General features: G+C 38.7%; 1 protein-coding gene across 5 annotated transcripts in view; it reads right to left on the bottom strand.

Moving 5' to 3' along the window:
- The window catches only part of Sik2 (salt inducible kinase 2), a 113,614-nt gene that overhangs the window by 31,968 nt on the left and 54,093 nt on the right, over nt 1–27,553 (bottom strand). For all 5 annotated transcript variants that reach the window (XR_007978832.1, XM_052188356.1, XM_052188355.1 and 2 more), the window contains exon 4: nt 11,526–11,687. Coding sequence is in view for 4 of the 5 variants with exons in the window: in XM_052188356.1 (XP_052044316.1) it covers nt 11,526–11,687 (162 nt within the window). In the remaining variant the exon portion in view is untranslated. The remainder of the gene's footprint in view (nt 1–11,525; nt 11,688–27,553) is intronic.

Genomic DNA, 27,553 nt, shown 5'->3' with positions numbered 1-27,553 from the left:
AATCATTTGTATGTATCACAACTCAGGCAGTTCTAATCTGATGCGATAGCTCTGTGGGTAAGGATTCCTGATGCCAAGGCCAATTCCCAAGACCCAGTGGAAGCTGAGAACTGATTCTTCCAAGCTGTGCTTTGACCTCCAGACCTGCACTTTCCCTTCCCTTTTCAGGTACAAACACACACACACACACACACACACACACACACACACACACACACACACACACACACCAATGTGATTATAAAAGTTAAAAATAATTTTCTTGTTGAGACGCAGACTGTTTGAGGGTTAAATTTCATCTTTCTTAAATGAACAATAGAATTAGGCTATCTAGCCTGATGAAAGGGTACACATTTGTAATATAGATAGGAGTGAGGAAGAAAATCACAAGGAAATAAATGTTGACAAATGAAAGATAGGAGTGCAACAGGAACCAGGCGGACTCACCACCACACAGACTGCAACCCTTGTTAGCCAACGCTGACTTCAATGCATATTTTGTTGTTCACCAGAGAGAAAAAGCCTCATTTACCTCCAATCGTCAGTTACTGTCTGACAGGAAGGCACCAAAGCTGGGATGAAATATTGTCTTCAGACCAGTGTGAACCATCTAGAACCATCTAACCGTGCTCAATCAGGGAATCCAAGAGCCAAGAAACAAAGAAATGATAATTCTTAGCTTCCTGGAGAAAGGGTGGGAAGAACAGCATCAATGAAGGCCTATGCGTAGGTCAGTGAGCCAGTAAGTGGCAATGCCAGGATTCATGCCCAAGTGGCCTATTTCTTACCTACTGCATTGCTGCCTCCTTGTCTTAAATAATCATCAATCTCCACACACTGTCCCTGAAAACCACAATAATCTGGGTAAGAGAACTGAGTTTGATGAACTGAGCCTGCAAAGCAGGACTGACAGATGGGTGTCTGCTTGCATTGCAAGGCTGTCTTCCCATTACTATGAGACCAGGGGCAGGAGGATAATGTGATAACGAAGGTCAACAAATAGCTTTCAATAAATCCCCTTTTCATCTACATCCTTTCTCATTAAGGCACAAGACTGAAACTGTACACACAGAAACCTTATCTCAAGGTCTTCTAGCAAGTGGAAAGCTGTAGAAGCAATGGCAGAGGTGATAAGCCACCAAACAAGTCAGAAAAGAAGTCTTCCTTCTGAGTTTAGAGAAGTGATGTGACACACAGGTTAGACTAAGTCAGCTAACTTTACATTATTAATTACACTTAAGGTTTGCTCAGAGGAAATGTTAACCAGACAGAGATAATTTCAATGATGCACTCTCCTTGCTCCTTTATTATTTGCATCAATAAGGCTTCAAGGCCATTTTTTTTTTTTGTGTGTGTGTGTCTTTTTAATGTGCTGAAGGAGATTAGTTGGTTATCAAAGTATTACAGCTTTGCTTCAATGGAACAATTATGCATTGAAGACAAATAGCAGCCACCTTTTATTAAGTAATTACATGGTGCCAAGAGAGTTAACTAACAATTATTTTACAAACACTTGAACAAGACCAAGTACCAGGTGCAGTTTTAAGTACTCTGCAAATATTAATTCAAGTAATATTCACTATATGATAAGAGCCTGTGCCATTCCCCCTTTTCAGATAAAGAAACTGAGAACAAGGAGGAGAGACAATGTCTCCAAGGTCAGTAAGCTAGTAAGTGGCCTACTTCTTACCTACTGCATTGTTGCCTCCTTGTCTTAAATAATCATCAATGTCTACACACTGACCCTGAAAACCACATAATTTCCAAGTAAGAGAACTGAAGCTCTGACCTGGAGAAGTCAGTCTACCCAAGGTGGCAGATACGATGGCAGCAGCAGAGCCATATCTGTTCTGCCTATTCAGACCCCACATGGAGTCTTGTTTGGATTGTGGTAATTTTTTTAAAAAAGGTTATTATTTTTAAATATTGTGCATGTGTGTGTGTGTGTGTTGTGCACATGGTGCCTGCAGAGTCTAAAAGAGGTGCTTGATCCTATGGAGCTGGAGTTACAGGTAGTTGTGACTTGTCTAACCTAGGTACTGAGTATTTTGCTGCTGAGCCATCTCTCCAGTTCTGAGTTGTAGATATTTTCTGAAAACTTGAAATTATATTTGAATCATCATGTATTTATTATAAAACTTTCAAGATGTGAAAGTTGGGGTCTAAAATTAAACATAACTTAATGCATAATGGTCATTATAAGTAAAATAGTCAAGATGGTGAGGAACAAACTGCCGCAGGCCTGGAAAGCAGGGATGGCTTTCCCTGCAAGCTGTGCTGTGTTGTTTCAGCCTTTCCCCAGAATGTCCCAAGTTCCACTTCGTGAAAGGGAGGCCTCATGATTGAGGCAACTTGAACACAGCCTGTGGGTATACCCATGGCTCTGCACAGTTGCTAAAATAATATGTTAAAATTGATTTCAGAGCCATGCTTCTGTAATTATGAAAACTATGTATGATTTATCTTTCTATTTCTATCTTTTTCATATATACATTTTAAATGAAAACATGATTTTTATTTGTCCTTTAAACTTCAATATAAGTGACTTAAAAGTTCTCTTTTAGCAAATTATAGAATCTTAAAAAGCAAAAGAAGCAGGGGAAATTAATAAATTGAGCAATAATTTTGTCTTATTTTTCTTTTAATTTTTTATATGGAGTTCTACCTGTCCTGTGCTAGGTCTCTATAAAAGTCAAGAATCCTAAGATATTAAAAGATTACTTACTTAAAGGTAAGTAGAGCTATCAAAAGTTATCAGATCTTCTGATTGAGAGCAAATGTTTGGTGAGGGATCATTTAAAAGGCAAGCTTCTAACCCGGCCTATACTTTCTGACTCACCAAGCTCCTGCCAGTGGTAGAGTAGTGCATCTCTTAGCCCTCACCAGAGAAGCTTCTTTTACCACAGTGAGCAATATAGAGATCACACCTGGTCAATATGCCGAGGCTGAAAGACTGTTGTAGAGTGTTCAGCCCTAAAGGGTCAGCTATCCCATGCGCCTTCCCCTCAAAGTTCAAGGATCATCCTGGAAGGGAGGGGAAGACTATAAGAGACAGAGGTAGTGGACCTCTGCATTAACACAGTAGTTATTGGGCGTGGCAGTGCTGTTACACACATGAACCCACAGAGGTTGGGACTTCTTGTACAAGTTCTGTACAAGATCAAGCCAGCCAAAATCCCAGCATGCATTGGGCAGGGACTCATGAAGTTCTACCTTCATCGAGGAACTAATGGCCGCTGGGGAGGTAGAGTCAGTTTTCTTGGGGACCTATACCCATACACACGTAGGCAGCATTAGGTAGACTCAGTGGGTTAAAAAACAAAACAAAATAAAGCACATAATATAGGGAGGGAAAAGTCATATGGAGGATAGATTAAAAGGATTCAAGTGGGCATGGTGGTACACACCTTTAATCCAGCACTTGAGGCAGAGGCAGGTGGATTTCTGAGGCCAGGCCACAGAGTCTACAGAGTTACAGGACAGTCAGGGTTATTCAGAGAAACCCTTTTTCACCCTCCTCCCCACCCCCACCTCCTCAAAAAAGAGAAAGAGGGGTGGATTTAATCAAGACACAAATATAAAATTTTCAAACAGCTAAAACCCCTATAAATACTCAAGATAAATCCTTTTAAGGTTAGCATGTGACTTTCCTGAAGGTGGCCCATTGTTTTTGCATAGTCTGCAATGGCTGAGCTCTAAGAGGCAAGGCCCCAAAAAGACTTCATCTCAGTACTGCTTCTTGCAGCAGATATACTTTTCCTGTCATTATTACATTAATATAACAATTCCTAGGCATTAGCCCACCCTAGGCTGATTTTCTGCAGATCAATGAAGATGTACTGTCTTATAGTGATGCTACATAGACAAACTGATGATTTCATAATTCCTAATAACGATTCTATAGAATTCCTAAATTTATACAAGTAATTTTGAGTCCTCTATAATATGAAAGCTGCAATTAGGGCTCTGTAAACTTTCATGTGTCATGAACTAATTGCACTAAGAGAGAAAGCAGACTTATTTACAATCAGGGAAAGCATTCCTTCTGGGCTGGGTGTGAAACCATTACCTGATAACTAAAGGTTGTAAACTGAGAATGAACAATTTATTGTAGGTGCAAAGTCAAAAAATATCTGGCTTATCTATACAAAACCACAAAATTAATAAGACACTAGACAGATGATTTGCCTCGTGAAAAAAAACATGCTAATTTAGACATAAGAATTACTGTTTTAAACTCTTAATGAACCTGTGGAGCTAATGGCAGATAGTGAATGTTTAATTAAATAACTAGGAAACACATGTGAACATCTCTGTTGTAACTCTTTATTCAATTTATGATTTGAATTTATGTTTGAATTTGTAAACTTTTGAAAAATAGATGCTTAGAATACCATGTGATTATGTAGCCTGAAAAAGTATAAGAACTAGGAACAATGAGAAGGAGAGAGCGGAAAAAGAAGAGAGCAGGCAGGCTTCTTACCATCAGACACAATCTATCTATCTATCTATCTATCTATCTATCTATCTATCTATCTATCTATCTATCTATCTATCTTTCTTTCTTTCTTTCTTTCTTTCTTTTTGAAAAACATGTTCTTTTATTGAAAAAAGGACTAAAAACATTTTATGATAAAATTGAAGATTTACATGGAAAATATTTCTGATAAGATAGAAGATATATATAGAAAAACATGTTAAAATTGACAATTTTCATGGAAAATTAAAGAGTAGAAGTGGTAGACATAAAAACATTGCTAAATTAATTGAAAAAGGAAGTAGAAACATTTTATGATGGAACTGAAGATTTACGTGGAAAATATTTCTGATAAAATTGTAGGAAAATGTAGAGAAACATGTTAAAATTAAAGATTACATGAAAAACTAAATAGATATAATAATGGTAGGCACAAAAGTATTCTTAAATTGATTGAAAATGGAATTATAAACATTTTCTGATAAAGTTGAGGATTTACACAGAAAATATTTCTGATAAAATTGAAGAAATATATAGTAAAACAAATTAGAATTGAAGATTATCATGGAAAATTATACAGCTAAAATGGTAGGCATAAAAATAATTCTAAGATAATTGAAAGTGGAATTATAAACATTTTCAGGTAAAATTAAAAATTTACATGGAAAATATTTCTGATAAAATTCAAGAAATATTTAGAAAAGTGTATTAAAATGGACTATTTCATGGAAAATTATACAGATAAAATGTTAGACATAAAAAAAACTTTCTAAATTAATTGAAGGTAGAGTTAAAAACATTTTGTGATAAAATCAGAGATTTACATGGAAAAAATTTCTAATGAAATAGAAGAAATATATAGAAAAACATGTTAAAATTGAAGATTATCCTGAAAAATAATGCAGATAAAATGGTAGACATAAACAAAATTACTAAATTAATTGAAAGAGGAATTACAAGCATTTTCTGTTAATACTGAAGATTTACATGAAAAATATTTCTGTAGTCTATGTCTTTTTATTAGGGAATTGAATCCATTAATGTTAAGAGATATTATGGAATAGTGATTGTTGCTTCCTGTTATTTTTGATGCTAATTTTATGTTTGTATGGATATCTTCTTTTGTGTTTGTTGGAAGAAGATTACTTTCTTGCTTTTTCTAGGGTGTATTTTCCCTCCTGTGTTGGCATTTTCCATTTATTATCCTTTGTAGGGCTGGATTTGTGGGAAGATATTGTATAAATTTGCTTTTATCATAGAATATCTTGGTTTCTCCATCTATGGTGATTGATAATTTTGCTAGCTATAGTAGTCTGGGCTGGCATTTGTGTTCTCTTAGGGTCTGTATGAAATCTGCCCAGGATCTTCTAGCTTTCATTGTCTCAGATGAGAAGTCTGGTGTGATTCTGATAGGTCTGCCTTTATAAGTTACTTGACCTTTTCTCTTACTGCTTTTAATATTCTTTCTTTGTTTAGTGCATTTGGTGTTTTGATTATTATGTGCTGGCAGGACTTTCTGGTCTGGTCCAGTCTGTTTGGAGTTCTGTAGGCTTCTTTTTTTGTTGTTGTTTGGTTTTTTTTGTTTGTTTGTTTGTTTTTTGTTTTTGTTTTTCGAGACAGGGTTTCTCTGTCTAGCCCTGGCTGTCCTGGAACTCACTCTGTAGACCAGGCTGGTCTCAAACTCAAAAATCTGCCTGCCTCTGCCTCCCAAGTGCTAGGATTAAAGGCGTGTGCCACCACTGCCTGGTGTTCTGTAGGCTTCTTGTACGTTCATAAGCATCTCTTTCTTTAGGTTAGGGAAGCTTTCTTTTATAATTTTGTTGAAGATATTTACTGGCCCTTTAAGTTGTAAATCTTCGCTCTCTTCTATACCTATAATCCTTAGGTTTGGTCTTCTCATTGTGTCCTGGATTTCCTGGATGTTTTGGGTTATAAGCTTTATGCATTTTGCATTTTCTTTGACTGCTGAGTCAATGTTTCTATGGTACCTTCAGACCTGAGAGTCTTTCTTCTATCTCTTATATTCTGTTGTTGATGCTTGCAATCAGAAATCCTGATTTCTTTCCAAGGTTTCCTATCTCCAGAGTTGTCTCCCTTTTTGATTTCTTCATTGTTTCTACTTCCACTTTTAGATCCTGGATGGTTTTGTTCAGTTCCTTCACTTGATTGTGTTTTCCTTTAATTCTTTAAGGGGATTTTTGTGTTTCCTCTTTATGGGCTTTTATCTGTTGACCCATGTTCTCCTGTATTTCTTTAAGGGAGTTATTTAAGTCCTTCTTGAAGCCCTCTACCAGCATAATGAGATACGATTTTAAATCCAAGTCTCACTTTTCCAGTGTGTTGGGTTATCCAGGACTTGCTGTGTTGGGAGAGCTGAGGTCTGATGTTATCTGGCTATCTCTGGTGTTAGCTGGTCTTGCTGTCTCTGGCTGGAGCTTGTCCCTCCTTAAGCCTATGTCTGTACTCCTGGGAGACCAACTCTCTTCTGGCAGGGTTTGTGCTCAGAAGGCTGTGGAGCCACCCAGCTCCCGGGACCAAATAGTGGTGGGAAGACTTCTGTCCCAGCTGCTCCACTGATCATATGCTCAGTGCACTCCTAACTGTTCCCCTCCAGAGAGAAGGTGGAAATCTCACCTTTGTGCTCAGAAGTAAAAGCACTGCTGGGAGATCACTCTCTCCTGGTGGGCTGTCGAGACATGTTCTTTCTTAATACCAGATTTCTTACTGACAAAGACAAGGTTTTTTTATATTCAATAAAAAGGTAGAAGTTGCTGGTCGGTGGTGGTGCATGCCTTTAATCCTAGGATTTAGGAGGCAGAGGCAGGCAGATTTCTGAGTTGAGGCCAGCCTGGTCACAGAGTGAGTTCCAGGACAGCCAGGGCTACACAGAGAAACCCTGTCTTGAAAAACCAAAAAAAAGTATAAGTTTTTCCTTTCTCTAAGCAATAAAGGTTGGAGTTTATTTTTCATCCAGAATGAGGGAGTTCTTTCTGTGCTGGCACTTGCTCAATGAAACTTGCTTGTGGGAGTTTTGCTCCATTCATCAAATGTGTATGTGTGTGTGTGTGTGTGTGTGTGTGTGTAAGTATAGGTGTATGTATATAAGTATACATATATACTTGTGGAGAGGATGAGATAGGCAGTCGGGCCCAACATGAATGTGTGTATGAATATATGTATGAATGTGTGCCTATGAATATTTGCCTATGTAAAAGTTTTTTCTTTCTGTGAGCCTGACTTTCTTTTCCTGGTTCACAAAGAGTTAATTGCTCCAGGCCTCCCTCTCACCAGAGAGAGAGAGAGAGAGAGAGAGAGAGAGAGAGAGAGAGAGAGAGAGAGAGAGAGAGAGGTGGTGGCTCCCAGGCAAATAGAGAAGGGAACTATAAAAGTCCTTAGTTAACTCCCTGCTGCTGTTAGCAGCAATTAATTACCATCTGTATTTATTAGACATTCTTTTTTTTTTTTTTTTTTTTTTTGATTTTTGGATTTGGTTTTTTCAAGACAGGGTTTCTCTGTGTAGCCCTAGCTATCCCGGAATTCACTCTGTAGACCAGGCTGGCCTCAAACTCAGAAATCTGCCTGCCTCTGCCTCCCAGAGTGCTGGGATTACAGGTGTGCGTGCGCCACTTCTACCTGGCTGTATTAGACATTCTTGCCAGCGCCAGATACTTGAGTTTTGTTCTGTCAGTAGCACTGACTCCATAAAGCCTGTGGCTGTCATCAGGCCTGTCTGCTCTCAGCAAGATGATGCCAACCACCAATACTTCCCTGCAGCTCCCTTCCAGAGAGAACCTATGTTTGGGCAGGCTCTCTACACTGACCAGTCTAGGCTCTTTCCCTATCAGTTTTCACTGGCACTTGGTGTAGCCCACTAGATGCAGCTTGTAGTTGCCCGAAGTACTCTGGAGTTCTCAGATTAATGGAACACAAAATTCACTTAGTGACCCCACTTAAGGACTATGTGACATACGATGCTCGGTATCATATGCCACATAAGATAGTGGCCAGAGATCTCATTTTGAGTTTGAGAGTTGCTGCTGATTACCTGTGCTGCCTAAACAAGTAATTTAACCTTCCTCCATTTGGTTTGCTCATAAAACAAAAATAAACAAACAAAAAACCCCACCAAAAACCATAAAAACCTGGTGGTAGCTATGCAGCTTCCAGTGTGCTGTGAAATTGAACGAGGACTAAGAATTCAGCAGAGCTCCTGAAAAGAGCAAGGGCTTAATCCAATTGTTGCTATCGGAACCAAAGGGAACAATTTTAGATACCTGACATTTCATCTATTTTTTAAACAGTTAAGAAAGCTTCTACATTCAAAAGCAATAACAAAAGCATCAAAGCCCAACAAAGCACAAACCTAACTGCGATATAGCATTAAGCATACTGCACTGACCTGCCTGTATTTCAGGCAGTTATCGTAAACATAAACAGACAACACTTGGTTATAACTTCTGTATTTTATATTTACAAGGTTATTTTTGTATTTTACTTGAGATGTTTTCATTTGTGCTTCCAGTGATAAATACTTTATAAATCACAGGGTGTAATCTTAACCCCAGTTTCTTCCTAAACAAGGTTTCCAGGAGCCGTTTTGGTCATAAAGGGGCATATAGGTGAAGCTGGAGCTCCTGGCTTCTAACTACAGAACTACGGGGTAAAAAAAAAAGAGTGGGGAGAGGGTTTTTTTGGTAAACAATAATTTTAAGGCAGTTGATGCTTTTAAGAAGAAAATGGAAAAAAAGTCCAGAAGTTATTAGAGAAGGTTGGAACAAAATATGTAAAATAAATGCGACCTGTGCCCTTCCCCAGCCTTGAGTAGGCTAAACAACCCCTCACCCCCATGGCTTTACCACCTGGCTGGAGTCAGCACCTGGGCCTGGCCTCAACAATTCCCTACCAGAGCTTTGAGGAGTTGACCAACTTCTGAGTTTGCTTTACAACTCAATCCTGCTGAAACAAAAGGATGGGTCTGTGGGTTTTGACTATATAAATGTAGTGCTGAAAATTAAACTTTGAGCTTTGATCAGAAACTTTTATTTTGGCTTCATTCTTCTCTTACCGGCTTCCTTTTCCATTTCTAGACTCCATTTCAGGTACCCAGTTCTCCTTGGCTGCTGGACAGCTATAGAAGCTGAACAGAAAGGCCAATAGTGTGTGTGTGTGTGTGTGTGTATGTGTGTAGGTCCCAGAAATGAAAATAAAACACATACATAAAAGAAATGAACCAACAACTCCCTATGGAAACAGCTACTATGTACTGCATTTTCACAACAAAAGGTTACTACTAATCAGTAGACTGACACACACACTCTCTCCCAACAGTGCAGCTGCTTTGCCCTTAAACTCACTGAGTCCAGTAAGTATTTGCCTTACCTTGGGAACAGATGACTCTCACCTGGATGTCTCTGCCCCTCCAGCAATCCTGGTACAAGTCACCACAACCTGCCGTGGTGCCACCATTTAAACCTATGCCTGTGTTTTCTAAATCCCCCTTCCTAATGTCTTCAGCCTCTACACGTTGCTCTACTTAGACCCACATGCTTTTCCAGGACTATTCCACACAGCTCCTAGGACTGTTCCCACACATGAAGTGTGTGCAGCTATGTGCAGCTCTCATGCTACCAAGCCACCGCAACACTACTGACAGCCTGCTGACATGCAAAGGTAACTTTGCTATCCCAATTCCACCTCACTCAGATGCATACGTTACGCCTTTCAACAGCTTTGACTCCCACTCACTCACTATAAGATATCCTCAAGTCTCTGACACGGCATTCAAGACCATTCCTAGTGTTTATGTTCGCTGTTCCTCCTCTGCTGCTCCCTTTGTCCACACTGAGCTATGCTCTTCACCATCCCAGGCTTATCTGCTTGACTACAGTATCCTGCTTCTGCATTTTTGGCAAGCAGTTAACTCATCTCTCAAGAACAAGGTCAAACACTTCCTGATTTGTGATGCTTCCCTGGCTCCTCAGGTTGACTGATGGTCCCTTCTTATGCTTCTGCCCTAGCTGGGACATAGTTACACCCTTACCACTTTTAGGTGGTTCAGGGAATTGAACGCAGGACTTTGCATATACTAAGCAAATGCTCTATCACTGAGCTCTATATAACCCTAGTTCTGTACATACCACTTTTTCTATATATTTACAACCTGAGGTATGATTGGTAAATAAAAAACAATATGAATTTGGATATACATATATACAGTGAAACAATTTATGCATATCATATATTTACCACAGCATAATACCTGGCATATATTTTACCACATATGAGTGAGTTTTGAGTATGTGAATTAAGAAATTCATATTATCAACTTTAATCACAGCATTTAGAAAACAGAGGCAGGTAGATCTCTGTGAGTTCAAGAGCCTGCTCTACATATCGAGTTCCAGGCCAGCCAGGGTTAAGACGATATCTTAAAAGGCCAAGATAGAAAGGAAGGAAGAAAGGAAGGAAGGGAGGGAAAAAGGAAGGGAGGGAAGAAGGGAAGGAGGGAGGGACATCACAAAATTCAAAGAGCTGGATATAGTGGTACATGCTTGTAACCTCAGAACTTGGGAAGCAAAGGTAGGAGGACCATAGGTGGCCTGAGTCACAGACTGTGCTGAAGACCAGCCTGGGCTATATGAAATCCAAGACTTTGTCTCAAAAACACACTAGACAGCACACACATACACAGAAACGTGTGTGGTGGATCTCTCTGTGTCATTCCCTTCTGCTGCCATCAACTCCTTTGTCTCTTTCCATCTGCATCCTCACTGGACCAGCACTTCTGGCCCTCTCCAGCCTTCTAATCAGTGTCACATTGACAAACAACCTGTTTACCAAACTTCCCAAGAAATTTAGATGTACCTTAGATCCTGTAAGTACAGTCCTGTCACCTTATACATAGAGGAGAGCTATTTCTTTGTTCACAGTCACACAGAGGACTAGGAGGTAAGTGTATCCTGATGAAGCCTGCTGCCTGCAGGGCTTTCCACACACTCAGGACATGGGCTCTCATTGATCACTTTCCAGGCAGGGACAGCCCACTTACCTGCTATTTTGATATTCATGTTGTTATCCAGCAGGAGATTTTCAGCCTTCAGGTCACGGTGCACTACCTTCCGGCCATGGCAATAATCAACAGCAGACAGAATTTGCCAGAATTTTCTCCTAGCTTCAGATTCATTTAACCGGCCATGATTAGCAAGATAATCTGTAAAAGAAGAGAATATTTAGAACTATTCACAAAAATAGAATAAGCTCAATTTTAGTATTCAAGAAAAACTTGACTCATTTTTTAAATAAAAATGAACATTCAAATAACACAAAAAATATGTTTCCCAAGTTTCTTGCCTTTGAAGAAGTAACTCTGACTATAGGTTCAAAATAAATTCCAAGAGCACAATATCAGGTAACAGCAGGGGTGGCACAATATTCACAACACATCTTTTTATTTTTATTTATTTTATTTTATTTTTTATTTTTGGAGACAGGGTTTCTCTGTATAGCCCTGGCTGTCCTGGAACTCACTCTGTAGACCAGGCTGGCCTCGAACGCAGAAATCCGCCTGCCTCTGCCTCCCAAGTGCTGGGACTAAAGGCATGCGCCACCACTGCCCGGCCTTCACAAACACATCTTAATGTAGTTTTATTTTATTTTTTCTGCCTATGTACTCTCTGGTAATTTGCTAAAGATGTATTGTTTCTTCACCGTATATTTGAATAAAAGTCTTGCAAGGCAAAAAACATGGATGAACTCTCTGATATATCAGAGTAGGCATGTCATAAGCATTACTTTCAATGTAAGACCTAGTGTATGGCAGAGACTGAAGGAAAGGCCACCCAGAGATTGTCCTACCTGGGGACTCATTCTATCCCCAAACCCCAGTCACCAAACCCCAACACTATTATGGATGACAAGAAGTGCTTGCCGAAAGGAGCCTGATATGGCTGTCCCCTGAGGGGTCCTGCCAGAGCCTTACAAATACAGAGGTGGATGCTCCTAGCCAACCATTAGACTGAGCGCAAGGTCCCCAATGGAGGAGTTGGGAGGACTGGAGGAGTTGAAGGGGTTTGCAGCCCCATGGGAAGGATGACAATGTTGGCCAACAAGACCTCCCCAGGGCTCCCAGGGACTAAGCCATCAACTAAGGGGTACACATGGTTCCAGCTGCAATTGGGGTAGAGGAATGCCTTATCAGGCATTGGTAGGAGAGGTCCTTGGTCCTGTGAAGGCTCAATAGATGCCCCAGGGTGGGGAAATTGAGGCGGGGTAGATGGGAGTGGATTGGGTGGAGGGGCATCTTCTTAGAGGCAGAGAGGGTGGGAGAATGGGTTGGGGGTTTACTGGGAGGGGGAAAACTGGGAAACTTTTTGTTTAATGTTTCAAATGTATAACATTTGAAATGTAAATGAAGAATATATTCAATAAAAAATTAAAAAAAAAGAAAAAGAAAATTAATTCCACACCAACTATGCACATGACTTCAATAAAACCTGAAGAGATAAAAGCCTTCTAAAATTTTTTTGGGAGAGGGCCAACATAAATTTTGAAAAAAATCATTTAAGGTAATTTTCTTATGTAAAGACATATTAGTGGCTGTCTTAGGTTTACTATTTCTATGATGAAACCCTACGACCAAAAGCAACTTGGAGAAGAGATTTATCATAGTACAACTGAAGGACTAAGGCAGGAACTCACACGGGGCAGAAACTTGGCCTCATGGCCACCTAGCCTGCTTCCCAGGATCACCAGCCCAGGGATGGCACCATCCACAATGGGCTGGGCCCTCCCATGTCACTAATGCCTTAGTCAGGTCTGCGTTTTCTCAATTGAGACTCCTTCCTTTTCTGAGGCTACTTGACTCCTGCTGTGTCAAGATGCTATAAAGTAGTCAGCACAGTGAGAATATCCACACATTTCTCTGCTTTTGTCTCCATGGTTTATAGGGCTTTTTGTTTGCTTTGTTTTATTGAAACTTGTGCCTTTGGCCCATTACCTTCTAAATACTATGATTATTTCTTTTTAAAATTCATTTAAGTCTTCACAGTTTACAAAGTATGTTGATGCCATACTATCATACTATTTTATAACTTATAAACCTCTGTGATAATGTTTGGTAATTCCTACATTATGACTATCAAGGCTGAAGATAAGTAGAGTGCAGTGATTTAGCTGAATTTGGCTAACTTTGAAGTGAATGAGTTGATCTGGTACCAGAATCTGGGACTATTTATTATCTCTTATAGACTCTTACTGAAATCCTAACCATCCTTTCAGAATCTTGCTCAAGTGTCACTTAACCCTTAGTAGTCTTGTATCATTTTAGGTAAACAGAATCTCTCTTCTCTGACTCTTACTGTTCCATTCTGTTGTGATTACTATCAAGACAATTTATAAAAGAAAGCATTAATGGGAACTTGCTTACGTTTCAGAGGGTAAGTCCATGATCATTATGGCAGAAAACATGGTAGCAAGCAGGCCAGCATGGTGTCGGAACAGTAGTGGAGAGCTCACACATCTGAACCACAAGTTCATGGAAGAAAGAGGGAGACTGGGCCTGATATGGCCTTTTGAAACCTCAACCCTCACCCCAAGTGACATAACTCCTCCAACAAGGCCACACCTCCCAATCTCTCTTAAAGAGCCCACCAACTTGGAACCAAATTACATTCAAACATATGAGCCATTCTCATTCAAAATACCACAAAACTCCTTATCACACATCATACTCTGAAACATTGTAATCCTCATATATATAAATAATGTATACACACTACAACCTTAATAATAACACACTGCTTTGAAAATGTACCTACATATGAGCATTTTGAGAATACAAATCAAGCTTTGCTCTATTGTAATCTCTACAACACTTAGCACTATACAAAACACCATAAAATTTAATCTTTTAAAATAAAATAAACCTTGTTTTATTTTATAAGAAAAAAGCTCAAAATTCTTTTCTCCCCTTTTCACATAAGAACATTTACTTTCACTTTAAACTTTACAGACCCCCCTTTTCCTTTAGTTTGTTGTAGACAATCTTTTAAATATGTATTAAGTATGTATTACATGTTTCTCACATTTAATATAACTATTTAATATAACTATTAACCTTTCCATTAATACTGTAAAAAATGATAGTAACTATAACCTACAAATCTTCTACACATTATTATTCTACACACTGCGGGCCTTAAGTGTAAATGGATATTTTATCTATTCTACATTTGTTAGTATCAGAAAATGAAATGGCAGGCTTACAACACTTCCCTTTGCCTTTAGAGCCTACACAATAGTCATCTACAATTCTGAAAGAAAAGAAAGGATCACTTAAGAATATAAACAATTTCTGGTAAAGATAATGGCTTTAAACTCAGAGAGTCACCTACCTCTGCCCCCTGAATGTTGGGATTAAAGGTGCATGCCTAAACACCATCTGGCTTCTGTTTGAGTTTTTTAAAAAGTAATTTTCCTAAAAGACCTTGGTTCTTAATATTAACATAAAGTACCTGTTCTATCCTAGAGTAAACATCAAATAATCTCAAAACAGCTGAACTAATATTCCTACTAACAATACAATTAATGGAATTTACAAGCTAAAATATCTATGCAGTTCTTTTTATCTTGAGATAACGCTGTTCAACAATATGGTGTCTAACTATTATGCTTTAAAAACACTTGAAAGAAAGGTATGGGGATGTAGTTCAGTGACATAGCTCATGCCAGAACAGGCATTGAGCTTCAACCCTATACTCACTGAAATTAAATACAGTTCATTAAAAAGTTTATGCAGAACACTTCCAATGAGAAAAACAGCTGTATATGTTTTCATGCATCAGGAATGGTTTCTCTCTTGCTTTACTTTGTATAAAACCCCTGGTACATTAGAGCTAGATGACATGATATAACTGGGAAGTCTTCCATCTTGGTTCCCCTCCTCTTTCTATAGGTTACTTTTTGGTTTTGGAGGTATTTTGGTGTTTTATTTTATAAGAAAAAAAAAGCCCATAATTGTCTTTTCTCCACTTTTTACATGTAGAACATTTACTCTCACTTTAAACGTTATAGAACCTCCTTTTTCCTTTAGTTTTTTTTGTAGACATTTCTCATATTTAATATAATTGTGGCAAAAGGGCTCAGGCATGGTGTGGTGGCATTTACTTCTAACCTCAGCTCCTGAAAGAGGGGTCAGGAGGATCAGGATGTAAGTTCAAGATCAGGCTTGGCTACAGGAAGTCCTGTCTCAACCCCACTCCAACACTTTCTCAAAAATGAGGGGAAGCCAGGGTGACAAAATTAAAAACCTGTTACAGTTGCTGAACATGTGACCCTGGGCAAAACCCAATCTCTATAAATCTCCATTTGCTCATGCAAAACTGAGAATCATAAGAGAATTCTTATAAGGTTATATAAAGATTTTTAAAAACCTTGGTATAAATTCTGACACATAAAAGTCCCCAAAAAAGTATTACTCCAATGTTGACTTAACTGTTGTTGCTATTACACTGCCAGGGTTGACTCTGGCTACCGTCTTTTTCTACCTCCCTCTTCTATCCATCTGGCCCTAGTGATGTGGTTTCCATGCTTCCCACCTCACTGAAATTGTTTTAAAGTCATGGGCACCCCTACTCCCAGGCTATAGCTATACAGACCTTTCAGTTACACTCCACACTTAGCTGTTCTCCAACAAAACTAGCTCCCCTGTTGGTTCTGTATTTTCTTGGTCCTCCTCCAGGTCTTTCACTAACTTGCTCTCACTCCTTTTTAGACTACAAGAAGCTACCACATTGTAGTCTGGGCCTTCACCTCTTCCTTCTTTAACATAACATTTTTAAGGTTTATTCCAGTCTAGTACACTATCTTGGACTTTTAAACAAGGATTTACTTTTATTTTCTGTGTGTATCCCAATGGAGGCCAGAAGAGGGTGTCAGATCCTCTGAAGCTAAGATTAGGACTGTGAGCTACTGTGTAGGTGCTAGGAACACAAAACCTAGGTCCTCTGCAAAAGCAGCAAGTGCTCTTAACCATCTTTCTAGCTCTAAGGGCTTTATCTGTTTGTTTCCTAAAGATTCATTTTTATTATGTTTATTTACATGAGTATGTACATGTAGGTCATATGCATGCCTGCTGTAACAAGAGGGCACAAAATCTTCTGGAGCTGGCTGAAGTCACCACTGTGAACTACCCAGGCCTCTAGAAACTTAACTCCGGTCCTCTGGAGGAGTAGCAAGCACTCAGCACCTGAGTCATCTATCTAGCCCCTGCCTTTTTTTTTTTTTGTATACATAGCCTTCCCTCCCAGAACTAATGAACACTTTTGTGTGAATCACCTTTGATCTGAATTACCCTTAATTGGACAATGTTAATTAATTTTCTCCTTAATTGTTCGCCTCAGGGGTGCCTCTTAGTTACTGGCCTGGAACCTTCTGCTCGTAGATCTCAGAGAGTCTAATGAAAATTATACACATATGAATGCACGTTAAGTTTTAAAAGCTGTCCTGGGGGGATTTTGTTCATCACCTAGGATTTTAATATTCTCCAGGTTTGTCAAGTATGATTTTTCAGCATTAATTGGTTGACTCCCCATTAGTCACCTTTCTCTGGCTGTGACAGTGGTCCAGACCAGGTAGCCCAGGCTGGCTGTGACAGTGGTCCTTTTGTCTCAGCCTCCAGACTGTGGCATTGTGCCCAGCTCACATTTTTCTCCCATAGCAATGCTAAGACCAAGCTTTCCCCTTTCCCTCCCTCATAAGCCACACCATCATGTTCTAGGCACTATAACATCTCAACCTCATTCAACCTTAAAAGTTCTAGTCATTTCTGCTGATCCCTAAACTAAGCATAACTAACCCCCTAATAAGTTCAAGTTGTATAGAGCTGTGTACTATAACTGATTTCTCATTCTGCTCTGATAAATCTGAAATTCAGCACATAGATTCTGGTACATATTAATAATTAAATACATGCTATAATCACTACCGTCATTACTATGCAGTTACATCCTTCCTTTCCCCTTAGAGATAGAACAACTTTCCCAGACTCAAAGAAGCAGGAAAAGCAAGCCAGCTGAGTTTCCTTAAGTTACAAGTATGTTAAAACCATGGCATAATTATTGGTAAGCTTCATAATTTTCAATTAGAAGCTATCAGTATTCTTTAGAGTTACAGCTGAATAGTAATCTGCAAGATCAATGTCTGAAATGAAATATTTAATGCTAAGTTAAAAGATTTAACTTGTAATGTTCACTTTTTATGTTAATACAGTGTCTTATTAGGTTACCCATACTGGAGAGATCTGCCTGCCACCATGAGGTGTAAATGGTCTGAAGACACCTAGAGTGGCCAACTGCCATACAGCCCGCACACAGGCACCGTTACGATGTGAAAATATGTGATGGAGAGATGGGTGAGAAGTGGAATGGTTTGGGAACTATGAAGAGAGGTGGACTGGAGGCTTGAGGGTGGTGAGGAACAGCCTGATGTGAGTTACCTGCACTGACACCAGAGGCCATTGTGAAGTCCTGACTAGTGCTGCCACTAAGGGCCACGGCTAGGTCCATGGCCAGGTCCATGGCCATGTAGCAGCAGGGATCTGTGTTTATGTCTGTGGCCTATGTTATCACCAAAGGCCTGTGAATATCCCTGGTCTGGGCTACTGCCAGGGACCATGGTGACACCCAAAGGCTGCAGAGATGGCCCTGCCCCTCATTGGCTATAGCACTTGGAAGAGCAGGCCTGCACCTTGCACCTTGCCTGGGAAGCACAGGAGAGCCGGCCTTGGTGACCCAGGTTCAAGAGAGCTGGCAGGCTGATCAACTCAGATACCTCCCAGACCAGGTTCAGGCCTCTGAGTTGGCTCACCCCATCATGTACCCCATCTATGAAAAGCTGGAGTGAAGGGGCTGGTCCTGTAGATCCAAAGCAGGAGGATCTCCATGATGCAGGACAACAACAGAACATCTGAGAGGAGTCTGGGTGAGAATCCAGTATTGACAGTGTAGCAGAAGCCAGGGGCCTCAAACCAGACCAATGACTCATTGCAATGAACATTTGCAAGTAAAGATGCGTTGGCAAAAGGGTATATATTCTGTGATATACTGTGACTCCTGTGAGAGTCACATTCTGTTGCATTCACAGATCAGTGCCTTGCTCAGCCATCATCAGAGAAGCTTCCTCCTGCAGCAGCAGATGGGAACAAATACAGAGACCCAGAGCCAGACCATGTGCAGAGAAAGAGAGAGAGAGATTTGGAATACTCAGTTCTAAATGGGATGTCTCCATCAAATCCCACCCCTCATGACTCAGGAAACCCTGTGGAAGAGAAACTAGAAAGATTTTAGGAGCCAGAGGGGATGAAGGACACCAAGGAAACAAGGCCTAGACACATCAGGGCTAGGCACATATGAACTCCTAGAGACTTCTGCAATATGCATAAGGCCTGCATGGTTTGCAGGGTCCTAGAGCTGAAAGGAGAAGTGGACATATGTCCCCATCTTTAACCCAGAAGCTATCTCCAACTGACTGACACTTATAAACAAGAAGTTAGTTTTCTCTAATACCATCTTACGGATAGGCCCCATGCTCAGCAGCCAACACAAGATGAACTCAACAGCACCTCTGGAGGTTCTTTGTCTTATAATGTTATGTTAGGGTATTTCTCTTCTCCCTTTGCATGTGTATTATGGTTTCTGGTACTGTTTTTATGGATCCCAGTATGTATGTACAATGTTGTGTTTCTGTTCCTATGGGTTCCTGTATGTACAATGTATGTGTTTCTATTCCTATGGATTCCTGTATGTACAATGTATGTGTTTCTGTTCCTATGGATTCCTGTATGTACAATGTATGTGTTTCTGTTCCTATGGATTCCTGTATGTACAATGTATGTGTTTCTGTTTCTATGGATTCCTGTATGTACAATGTATGTGTTTCTGTTTCTATGGATTCCTGTATGTACAATGTATGTGTTTCTGTTCCTATGGATTCCTGTATGTACAATGCATGTGTTTCTGTTCCTATGGATTCCTATATGTACAATGTATACCTCTGTATCTATGTGTTTCTTTATCTTCTCATTTGCTTTGTCCTATTCTGATTTATTTTTGTTTTATTGTACTGTACCTTATTTTAACATTATTCCTTAGATGCCTGCTTGTTTTCTAAGGAGAGACCGAAATGGAGTAGATCCAGATGGAAGGGGAAGTGGAGAGGAGTTGGGTGGAGAAGGGGAAGAGTAAACTGAAATCACAATATATTGTATGAAGAAAAAGCTATTTGCAATTTTAAAAAGTAACAGATAACTAACTTCTGGTCAGACGCTGTTGACCCACAAATTTACAAAGATTTCATATATATAGCTACTCAATCTGTAAAGAATAGTGCTCCCAGAATAGTACTCTGCAGTAAACCCCAGGGCTTCAACAGGCAATCCAAACCAGGTCATTTGTATATTTCAAGAGGATTTAAATAAAGATTCATAATTTTTCTTTTTTAAAAAGGATTTATTTATAATTTTATATATATGTCTGTGTGTCTATTTGTGTACTTTTCAATGGAAGTGCTCATGGACTCTAGAAGGCACCAGGTTCCTGAGCTCGAGGGACAGGCAGTTATGATGTGGGTATGGGAATCAACCTGATGTGGGTATGGGAATAAAACTCAGGTCTCCTTGGCAAGTGCAGCAAGTTAAGAGAACTGAGCCATTTCTTTCTTGTTATCAATTCCCATAACCAGATTTTATATTTTTTCCTAACAGTTATTTCCTTTAGTTAGCGCTTTTTTTTTTGTTTGTTTGTTTTGTTTTGTTTTTTTGAGACAGGGTTTCTCTGTAAAGCCCTGCTTGTCCTGGAACTCACTCTGTAGACCAGGCTGGCCTCGAACTCAGAAATTCGCCTGTCTCTGCCTCCCAGAGTGTTGGGATTAAAGGCATGTACCACCACTGCCTGGCTAGCATTTAAATATTATATAGAGTAAAATCCCCTGTTACTATTAAATCAGGACTCCAGTCTGTTAACTTAAAGGAAGGTCTATTAAGTAAAATTCAAAAAATCATTTAGCATATTAGATATACTACATGACATGTGTGTGACTTTTAAAAGAAGATAAACTAGGTGTCAATCTTGTGTCAAATTAGAATAGTCTTGGTTGTGTTAATCTTATACATTGGTTTATAAAATAGTTAATATCATCAAATTACATTCACCTTTTAACATTGAGACATTTGTGAATATATAAATACAGATCATAAACCTCACTTTATTCTCTGTTTTTATAAACACATAATCATTTCAAATTATGTGTTTGACAAAAATAAAGGAAACTGTTGCCTGTGGTGACTCTGGCAACTTTAATTGTGTTCAGCAGTTTCCTGTCATTAGGCTGTTCACATCTGTTCCTCTTCATTCAGTTCTCCTAATCATATAGAGCTACTGAAGCAGTGAACTATGTGCTTCTGAGAAGGAAATTCGTTTTTAGTTACATACTTTTCTTGGTTGTTATTTGAGACAACATCTCACTATGTAGCCTTTGCCTAGCCTAGAACTCACTATGCGGACCAGGCTAGCTTGAAGCTCTGCCTTCCTCTGCCTCTTGAGTGCTGGGATTAAAGATATATGCCACCATGCCTATCTAGTTACACACTTTTTAATTTAAAAGTTATTGCCACTGACTTCCATGGTAAGTATTCAACAATAATAAAAAGCAGATACTCATTTTTTTCAAAAAGTATATATAACCCTTACACAGAAATGAAGATGCTAACAATACAATAATCATCAAATATAAGTTCAAATAGATATCAAATATAAGTTCAAAGATTTAAAAAAAAATAAAACAGGAGTAAAATAAACTTCTAACTTTTTATAAGTAAGAAAATCCCCAAATATAATAGAAAAAAATTCTAAGGTCAGCCACACCTGAATTTTGAACCCTGGCTCTATGTCCCATGCTTTATGTCAGTAGCAAATTATTTATTTGTCAATGAGTTATTTAGTAATATAATAAACTCTGGATTAAACTGTTCTGCACTTGAATTCTAACTAAATGGTAAAGAACAGGATTTTATTCCAGATGTTTTATTGGCTTTGGCTTTTCACAGACCTTTCTTTATTCTGTTGTACAACTCCAGCAGTTACCACATAAAATACATATTAGGAAAAATAGTAAATGAAGACTTGTAAAGATAAAAATGTACAAAGAATATAACAATGACCCAGCTTCCAACCACATGGCATAGATTTTTTTAAAAAAATACTTAACTTACTTTATCTATGAATTACAATAAATTAAATTATGTAGCATAAGAAGCATAGCAGTTCAACAGTGTAAAGACTACTTAGAACTCCCAATTGTGCTGTCTTTAAGTCAATCTCAAAATATAATGGTTTCAAAAAAAAAAAAATATAATGGTTTCTCTCTCATTGTGGTGGTTTGAATAGGTTTGGCTCCTATAGACTCATGTGTTTGAATGCTTGGCCTATAGGGAATGGCACTACTAGGAGGTGTGACCTAGTTGGAGTAGGTGTGGCCTTGCTAGAGAAAGTGTGCCACTGTGAGGGTGGGCTTTGAGGTCTCATATACTCTAGCTATGCCCAGTGTAGAATACACTCTCCTTTTACTGCCCGAGAAACAAGGTATAGAATTCTGAGCTCCTTACCAGTACCATGCCTGCTTGCACTCTGCCATGCTTCCTACCATGGTGATAACGGATTAAACCTCTGAAACTGTAAGCCAACCCCAATTAAATGTTTTCCTTTATAAGAGTTGCCTTAGTTATGGTGTCTGTTCACAGCAATGACAACTTTAAGACACTTACTAATCAAATTAAAATGAAAGCTGAATCTCCATGGGGTTAATTTTTGAAGTTAAAGAGTAGAAAAAACAACAATTTATTAATTTGTTCTACAAATATCTAAATAACTCTTGTCAAAGTACTTGGCACTCTGTCTTCATTATATGTCTATGTCAAGAGAGAAGACAAGAACTACACAATAAAAATGACAACTACAGAGTCCATTAAGTGTCAGTGATAGAGTGTCATCAACTGGAAAGCAACAGAGGGAGGCCACTCTAGACAGCATGACCAGGAAAGGCTTCTATAAGAAGTTCCTATTCCAGCTGTGGAAAGAAGCATGCCAGATAGCCGACACATGAGACCCAAGAAGAACCAAGAGCAATGCACCAAGAGTGAGGAGGAGGTGCCACGTGATGCAGCTGAGCCTAAGGAGGAACTCTGTATTTTACAACACTGATTACATTTTACAAACTAACAATGTAAGAAGCCATGCAGAGCTTGATAGCTGATGTGGAGTCACAGGGAAATTCAGTAACCAATGCACACAGATTTATAGTGCATATGAGAAAAGAAGGCTAAATAGTAAAATCCTCAATCAGCACTTTAAGATAATTATAGAGGAGCAGTCATTAAGCAATGCTGGCTTGTAGACAAGATGAGATAGTGTCTGAAACACCATAAACTCTCCATATAATTCAAGAGGAGTAGCCAGGTGTGCTTACTGATTTTAGAGAGTAAGGTTTCATTATTTCAAAACTGTCTCTTAGCAATTTTTTAATGGTAACTGAACAGTGTGGCAAGGTGCCATATTCATATTTGATAATGATATCATCTCATTGCTATTTAGTATTCTAGACCCCCCCAAATTGGCATTTTTATCCCATTTATTTTTGTCATCTCTACAGGACCTGAAAATCTATCATAAATTATTTCTGAGTAATGCATTTGACTGGACTGATAAATGAGCCATTCAAAACTGTACTGATGTGCTGTGCTATTTACTCAACTTATGGTAGTGTTATAATAATATTTATAAATGCAATCTGGCCACACTTCTAACATTTCCTTACACAGATTAATACATTGAGATAGCTATTTTGATATGTAATTATTTCTTAAGAAGAGAGGAAATGTACTCTAAACATTATGGTTTATCAAATCACACAATTTTCAAGAATTAGGATCCAAATGTCAAACCAGGAGAATAAGGCAATGAAGAGAGAAATATGTTAATTTAACATTTGATCTCTACACAAAAGTGCTTTAAAGACAGAGACATTGTTAACAGACACTCAAGATATAAGGCACTGTCATCATTCACTCACAGATCAAAGGGCAACACACACACACACTCACTTTTTCACTGAACTGGTGAGGTGCATTGGATGGATGAGGCCATGCTGGGCTAGTTTATTCAGAAATGTTCACTGGAAAGTTAAGATTACAGATTGAGCTGGACAGAGCAGGAACAGTTTTTCAATGAAGTAATTGCAGTTAAGTTAGCATAACGGTACAATAAGGTTCTTGGGTAAAAAGGAGTTAACAAAAAGTCAAACCCTATGCTTACTAGCCAGTGACTTTACTATTAGAAGATGTATGTTTACTGGGGTTCCACACAATTAGTATTGTAACAATGACATTGTGAAGTCATTTGTGAAAGGAGACAGGACAGGAGTGAAACAGAGGGCTATCTGGGAAACACAGAACACACTAGTTAATTCTGTCAAACCCATGGCAAGACTGTCAGATAGAGTGCATCTGCTCACTTCCTCTCCAGCAGACTGGGTGGTATCCTTCCCTTCTCCTTCGGTCCTGGTCTTAAGAAAGCTTGTGATTTGACTTACTCTGCTTCTACCATCTATCACAAGAAGAATATGCCCAGAATGAAAGGTGTGGCACAAATCTGAGCCCATTATGAAATGGAATCTTGGCACTAACATATAGATAAATAACTGTTGATGTAAACCACTGAATTTGGAGTTGGTTTTTATGTAACACAACAGATTTATGACTGGTATGATTCACATTAGAAAGAAAAGACATTTGCTTAACTACAAAAATCACTTAAGCTTAACAATAAAAGGTACTGAACAAGTTTTTCCTAAAATTTATAATTGTATTGTTATGCCCCTTAACTATAATACATACTATTGTATTATTTTTTATATAACTGAATGATATATTTAGATATCAAAACCAATTTATTTTTTTTAAAAAATCAGGCTGGGAAATGTCCATGTAGATAATTTTAGTTATTGGAATCATTATATGAGGAAACAGAACAAACCTAATCCTGCTTCCTCTTAGAACAAGGTCACTTAAACACTTTTTTCAAGCTACTTTGCCATCTATTTCCTGTTTATTTCCAGGTTAAGTGGTGGAAAGGGGCATAATTTATTAGGCAAATTCTGAAGAATAAAGTGTGCTTCATTCCAGAAGGAAGATAAACACTGGGATTCCTTATGGCTAACATCTAAGCCAGGGAATATTGAGCAGACATCCCTAAACATAGCTGACCAATTAAAAACCACTGGGCTATGTTCTCAGCTCTTAGACAAGTCATAGTTTAGAAGCTTCAGTTTCTAAACATATCTAAATACCATAACCTCTAAGTTTACCTTTAATTCATCTTAATACTTAATGGATCTGAACTTTGTAAAGAAAAAAGCCATGGCTTGCAAATTCCCCTGGGTGTCATCATCTCCTTGAGTCCTTCTAGTTTCAGCACAACTCCCCCAGGGTGCGTATTCAGTACTGGGAGACAGCAGATGCATTGCTGGGGCAGCTCTAAAACCACTCTTCATTAAGCAGTGGGGCTAAGAGGACAGAATCTTGGGTGGAAAAGACCCATTGCTAGAAACTAGAAGAAAAGATATCAGATCTAAGAGGCTAGGAGAAAGGACAAAAGATAAAGTGACCCAATTTGGGAAATACTGAGGAATATGAAACAGGCAAGGCGCCTCTGTTTTTCACTCAGGGTAGCATCAGAACTAAGATGGCATATCATAAAGCTGCTGGGAGTGTGCAGAGAAAGAAATACAACCAAATTAAAAGAATGTCGTAGTCATTCAACAAATGTCCCCTCTTAACAGCAGAGAGGAATTGTTCGTGCTTATGCAACCTGCTGGTCCTATAACCTTGGTGATGATGATTCTATCGGAATGGGTACTAAAATAAAAACTTAATCAGTTAGATGCTGTTTTACTAAGACAAACATAGAAAAAACATTTCCTTAAAATAGACACAGGTGTAAAAGGCTAAGACAGACTTATAAAAAATGTTTCACTAAGACAGACACAGGAGGGAGGATGTTCTACTAGAACATACATGGAAAAGGACACATGATAAAAGGTCCTTTACTAATGACATACATATAATGGCCCAGCATAGAGAAAAACATACCAAAACCCTTCTGGTGGTGTGCCATAGTTTGTACTGAGGCAAGAGCAGTGCCGAGGACACAATATTTCCACGAAATGACAGAGATTGACTGTGCAATGCTGTGGGTCTCACATCTTCACTGGTCTTCGCTTCCCTGAGAGAGGCACAGTGGAGAACTACTCCTGGTGCTCCTGTTGGTCCCTCCTGCTAACGGGAGCTGAGGCTTAGGTCTGGCTGTCTGCTAGGTCATGTCACTACTGTTGCCAACTAGACTCTACCAAACTAGACTACCAGTATATCTATGAGGTGTTTGTGAGTGGATCGAGCTGCTGCTTAGTAGCCTATAAACTAAACTGCTGATTTCCAGACAACACGGACTGGAGTTGCTCCAAACAATCTTTCTAAACAGGACCATTTCCCCCATATCCTTCCTTTTCCACAATCTCTAGTGGGTGATGGGTTACAAAAAAGGTTAAAATGTTTAAAAACCATCATTAAAAATAAGATTTGTTTAAAAATTAAAGTTGTAGATACAATGTTGAACAAAAGGTTTTCTTTTGTAGCCTTTAAAATACTAATGTTTTGCAAAAGGACATGACTTCATAGAATTGAACTTGCAATTTGACTTCTGTATTAAGCGATGTCTCTAGGTGGTTTAAATGGTTAGTCTTGTACCACAACATAGAAAGATCAACACAGATTTCAAATTGTCACTCGAAGGAAAGGCAAATATACCATTACCCTGTACTAGCCTTTCTTTTCTTCCTCCATTAGAAGCAAGAGCAGAATTCTTATATGTTGTGAAGACATCTGTACTTTTTTCTGAATGAGTACTTGCAACAGCAAAGGAATAAATTTGAATTAAAAAAAATAAAAGCTGCATGGAAAAGGCCAGTCATTGATGAATAGGCTGGCCCTTGAGGAATGGGCTGGCCCTTGAGGAATGGGCTGGCCCAGTTTTTTGTTCCTGTGAAAGCCCAGTTGTAAGTGCTGTGCGCGTGTCATCTTACATTGGCATCTAAGTCCTTTCTTTGCAGTTCTTTTCTGTTTTATTATTTCTTGAGAATTTCATGTAATATTTTTTGATCCTATTCTTCTCCAACTCCTTCCATATCATTCCCCATTTCCCTACCCACCTAATTTCATGTTCTTTGACTCTTAAAAAAAAAAAGCAAAACTAAACCAAATGTAAACAAAATGCAACAAGTAAATGCCCCCCCCCCCCGAATCATATGTGCTCTGTAGCATCTCTCGAGCATGCCACCCTTAATCCTTTTGTTCCTTCCTCTTCTAAAGGAAAATAATTTCATGGTAAATCCATTTTGTTTCTAAGAATTTGTTACCTAATTAGTTTAATGATGTAAACATTATGAAATGTAAGATGTAAAATTGTGATTCTTTCATCATTTGACTGTACATGTAAAAACCCAACACTGTAAGATTTAATAAATATTATAAGTGTTTTATGATTAATGAATTTTTGATAGAATTGAACTTAGCTAGCCTAAAGCCCTGGTGGAAATCCAAGCTTGCCCTATTTGAGATTTCAAGTCCATCATGCACTACTATTATTGACAACTGAAAGAATACCTAGGGCATTATTTAAATATTTGCGGGCCATTATGTTTCTAGACAATTAAAGAAGTCTATTAACCAAACCAGCTGGAGAAGTCAATGAGATATCTCAATGTCTTTGGATCTGATCTGTTGAAATCTATAGGATTAGGAACTGGTGCCAGCATAGATTTATCATGCACACTCAGTGAGTATCTGGCTTTACCTTTCTTGAGTGAAATAGAATCATGCAGATGCCTACAAAGACTAAATCCAGTGTACTTTAAATTGCAATAATTCAGTCACAGTTGGTGCTGTGAATGGAATGAAGTTTTATCAAATGCAGG

Source organism: Apodemus sylvaticus, chromosome 7, assembly GCF_947179515.1.
Source record: "Apodemus sylvaticus chromosome 7, mApoSyl1.1, whole genome shotgun sequence".
Taxonomy (NCBI): domain Eukaryota; kingdom Metazoa; phylum Chordata; class Mammalia; order Rodentia; family Muridae; genus Apodemus; species Apodemus sylvaticus.
Note: the sequence above shows the minus strand (reverse complement) of the source record. Positions and strands in the feature narration are given on the sequence as shown.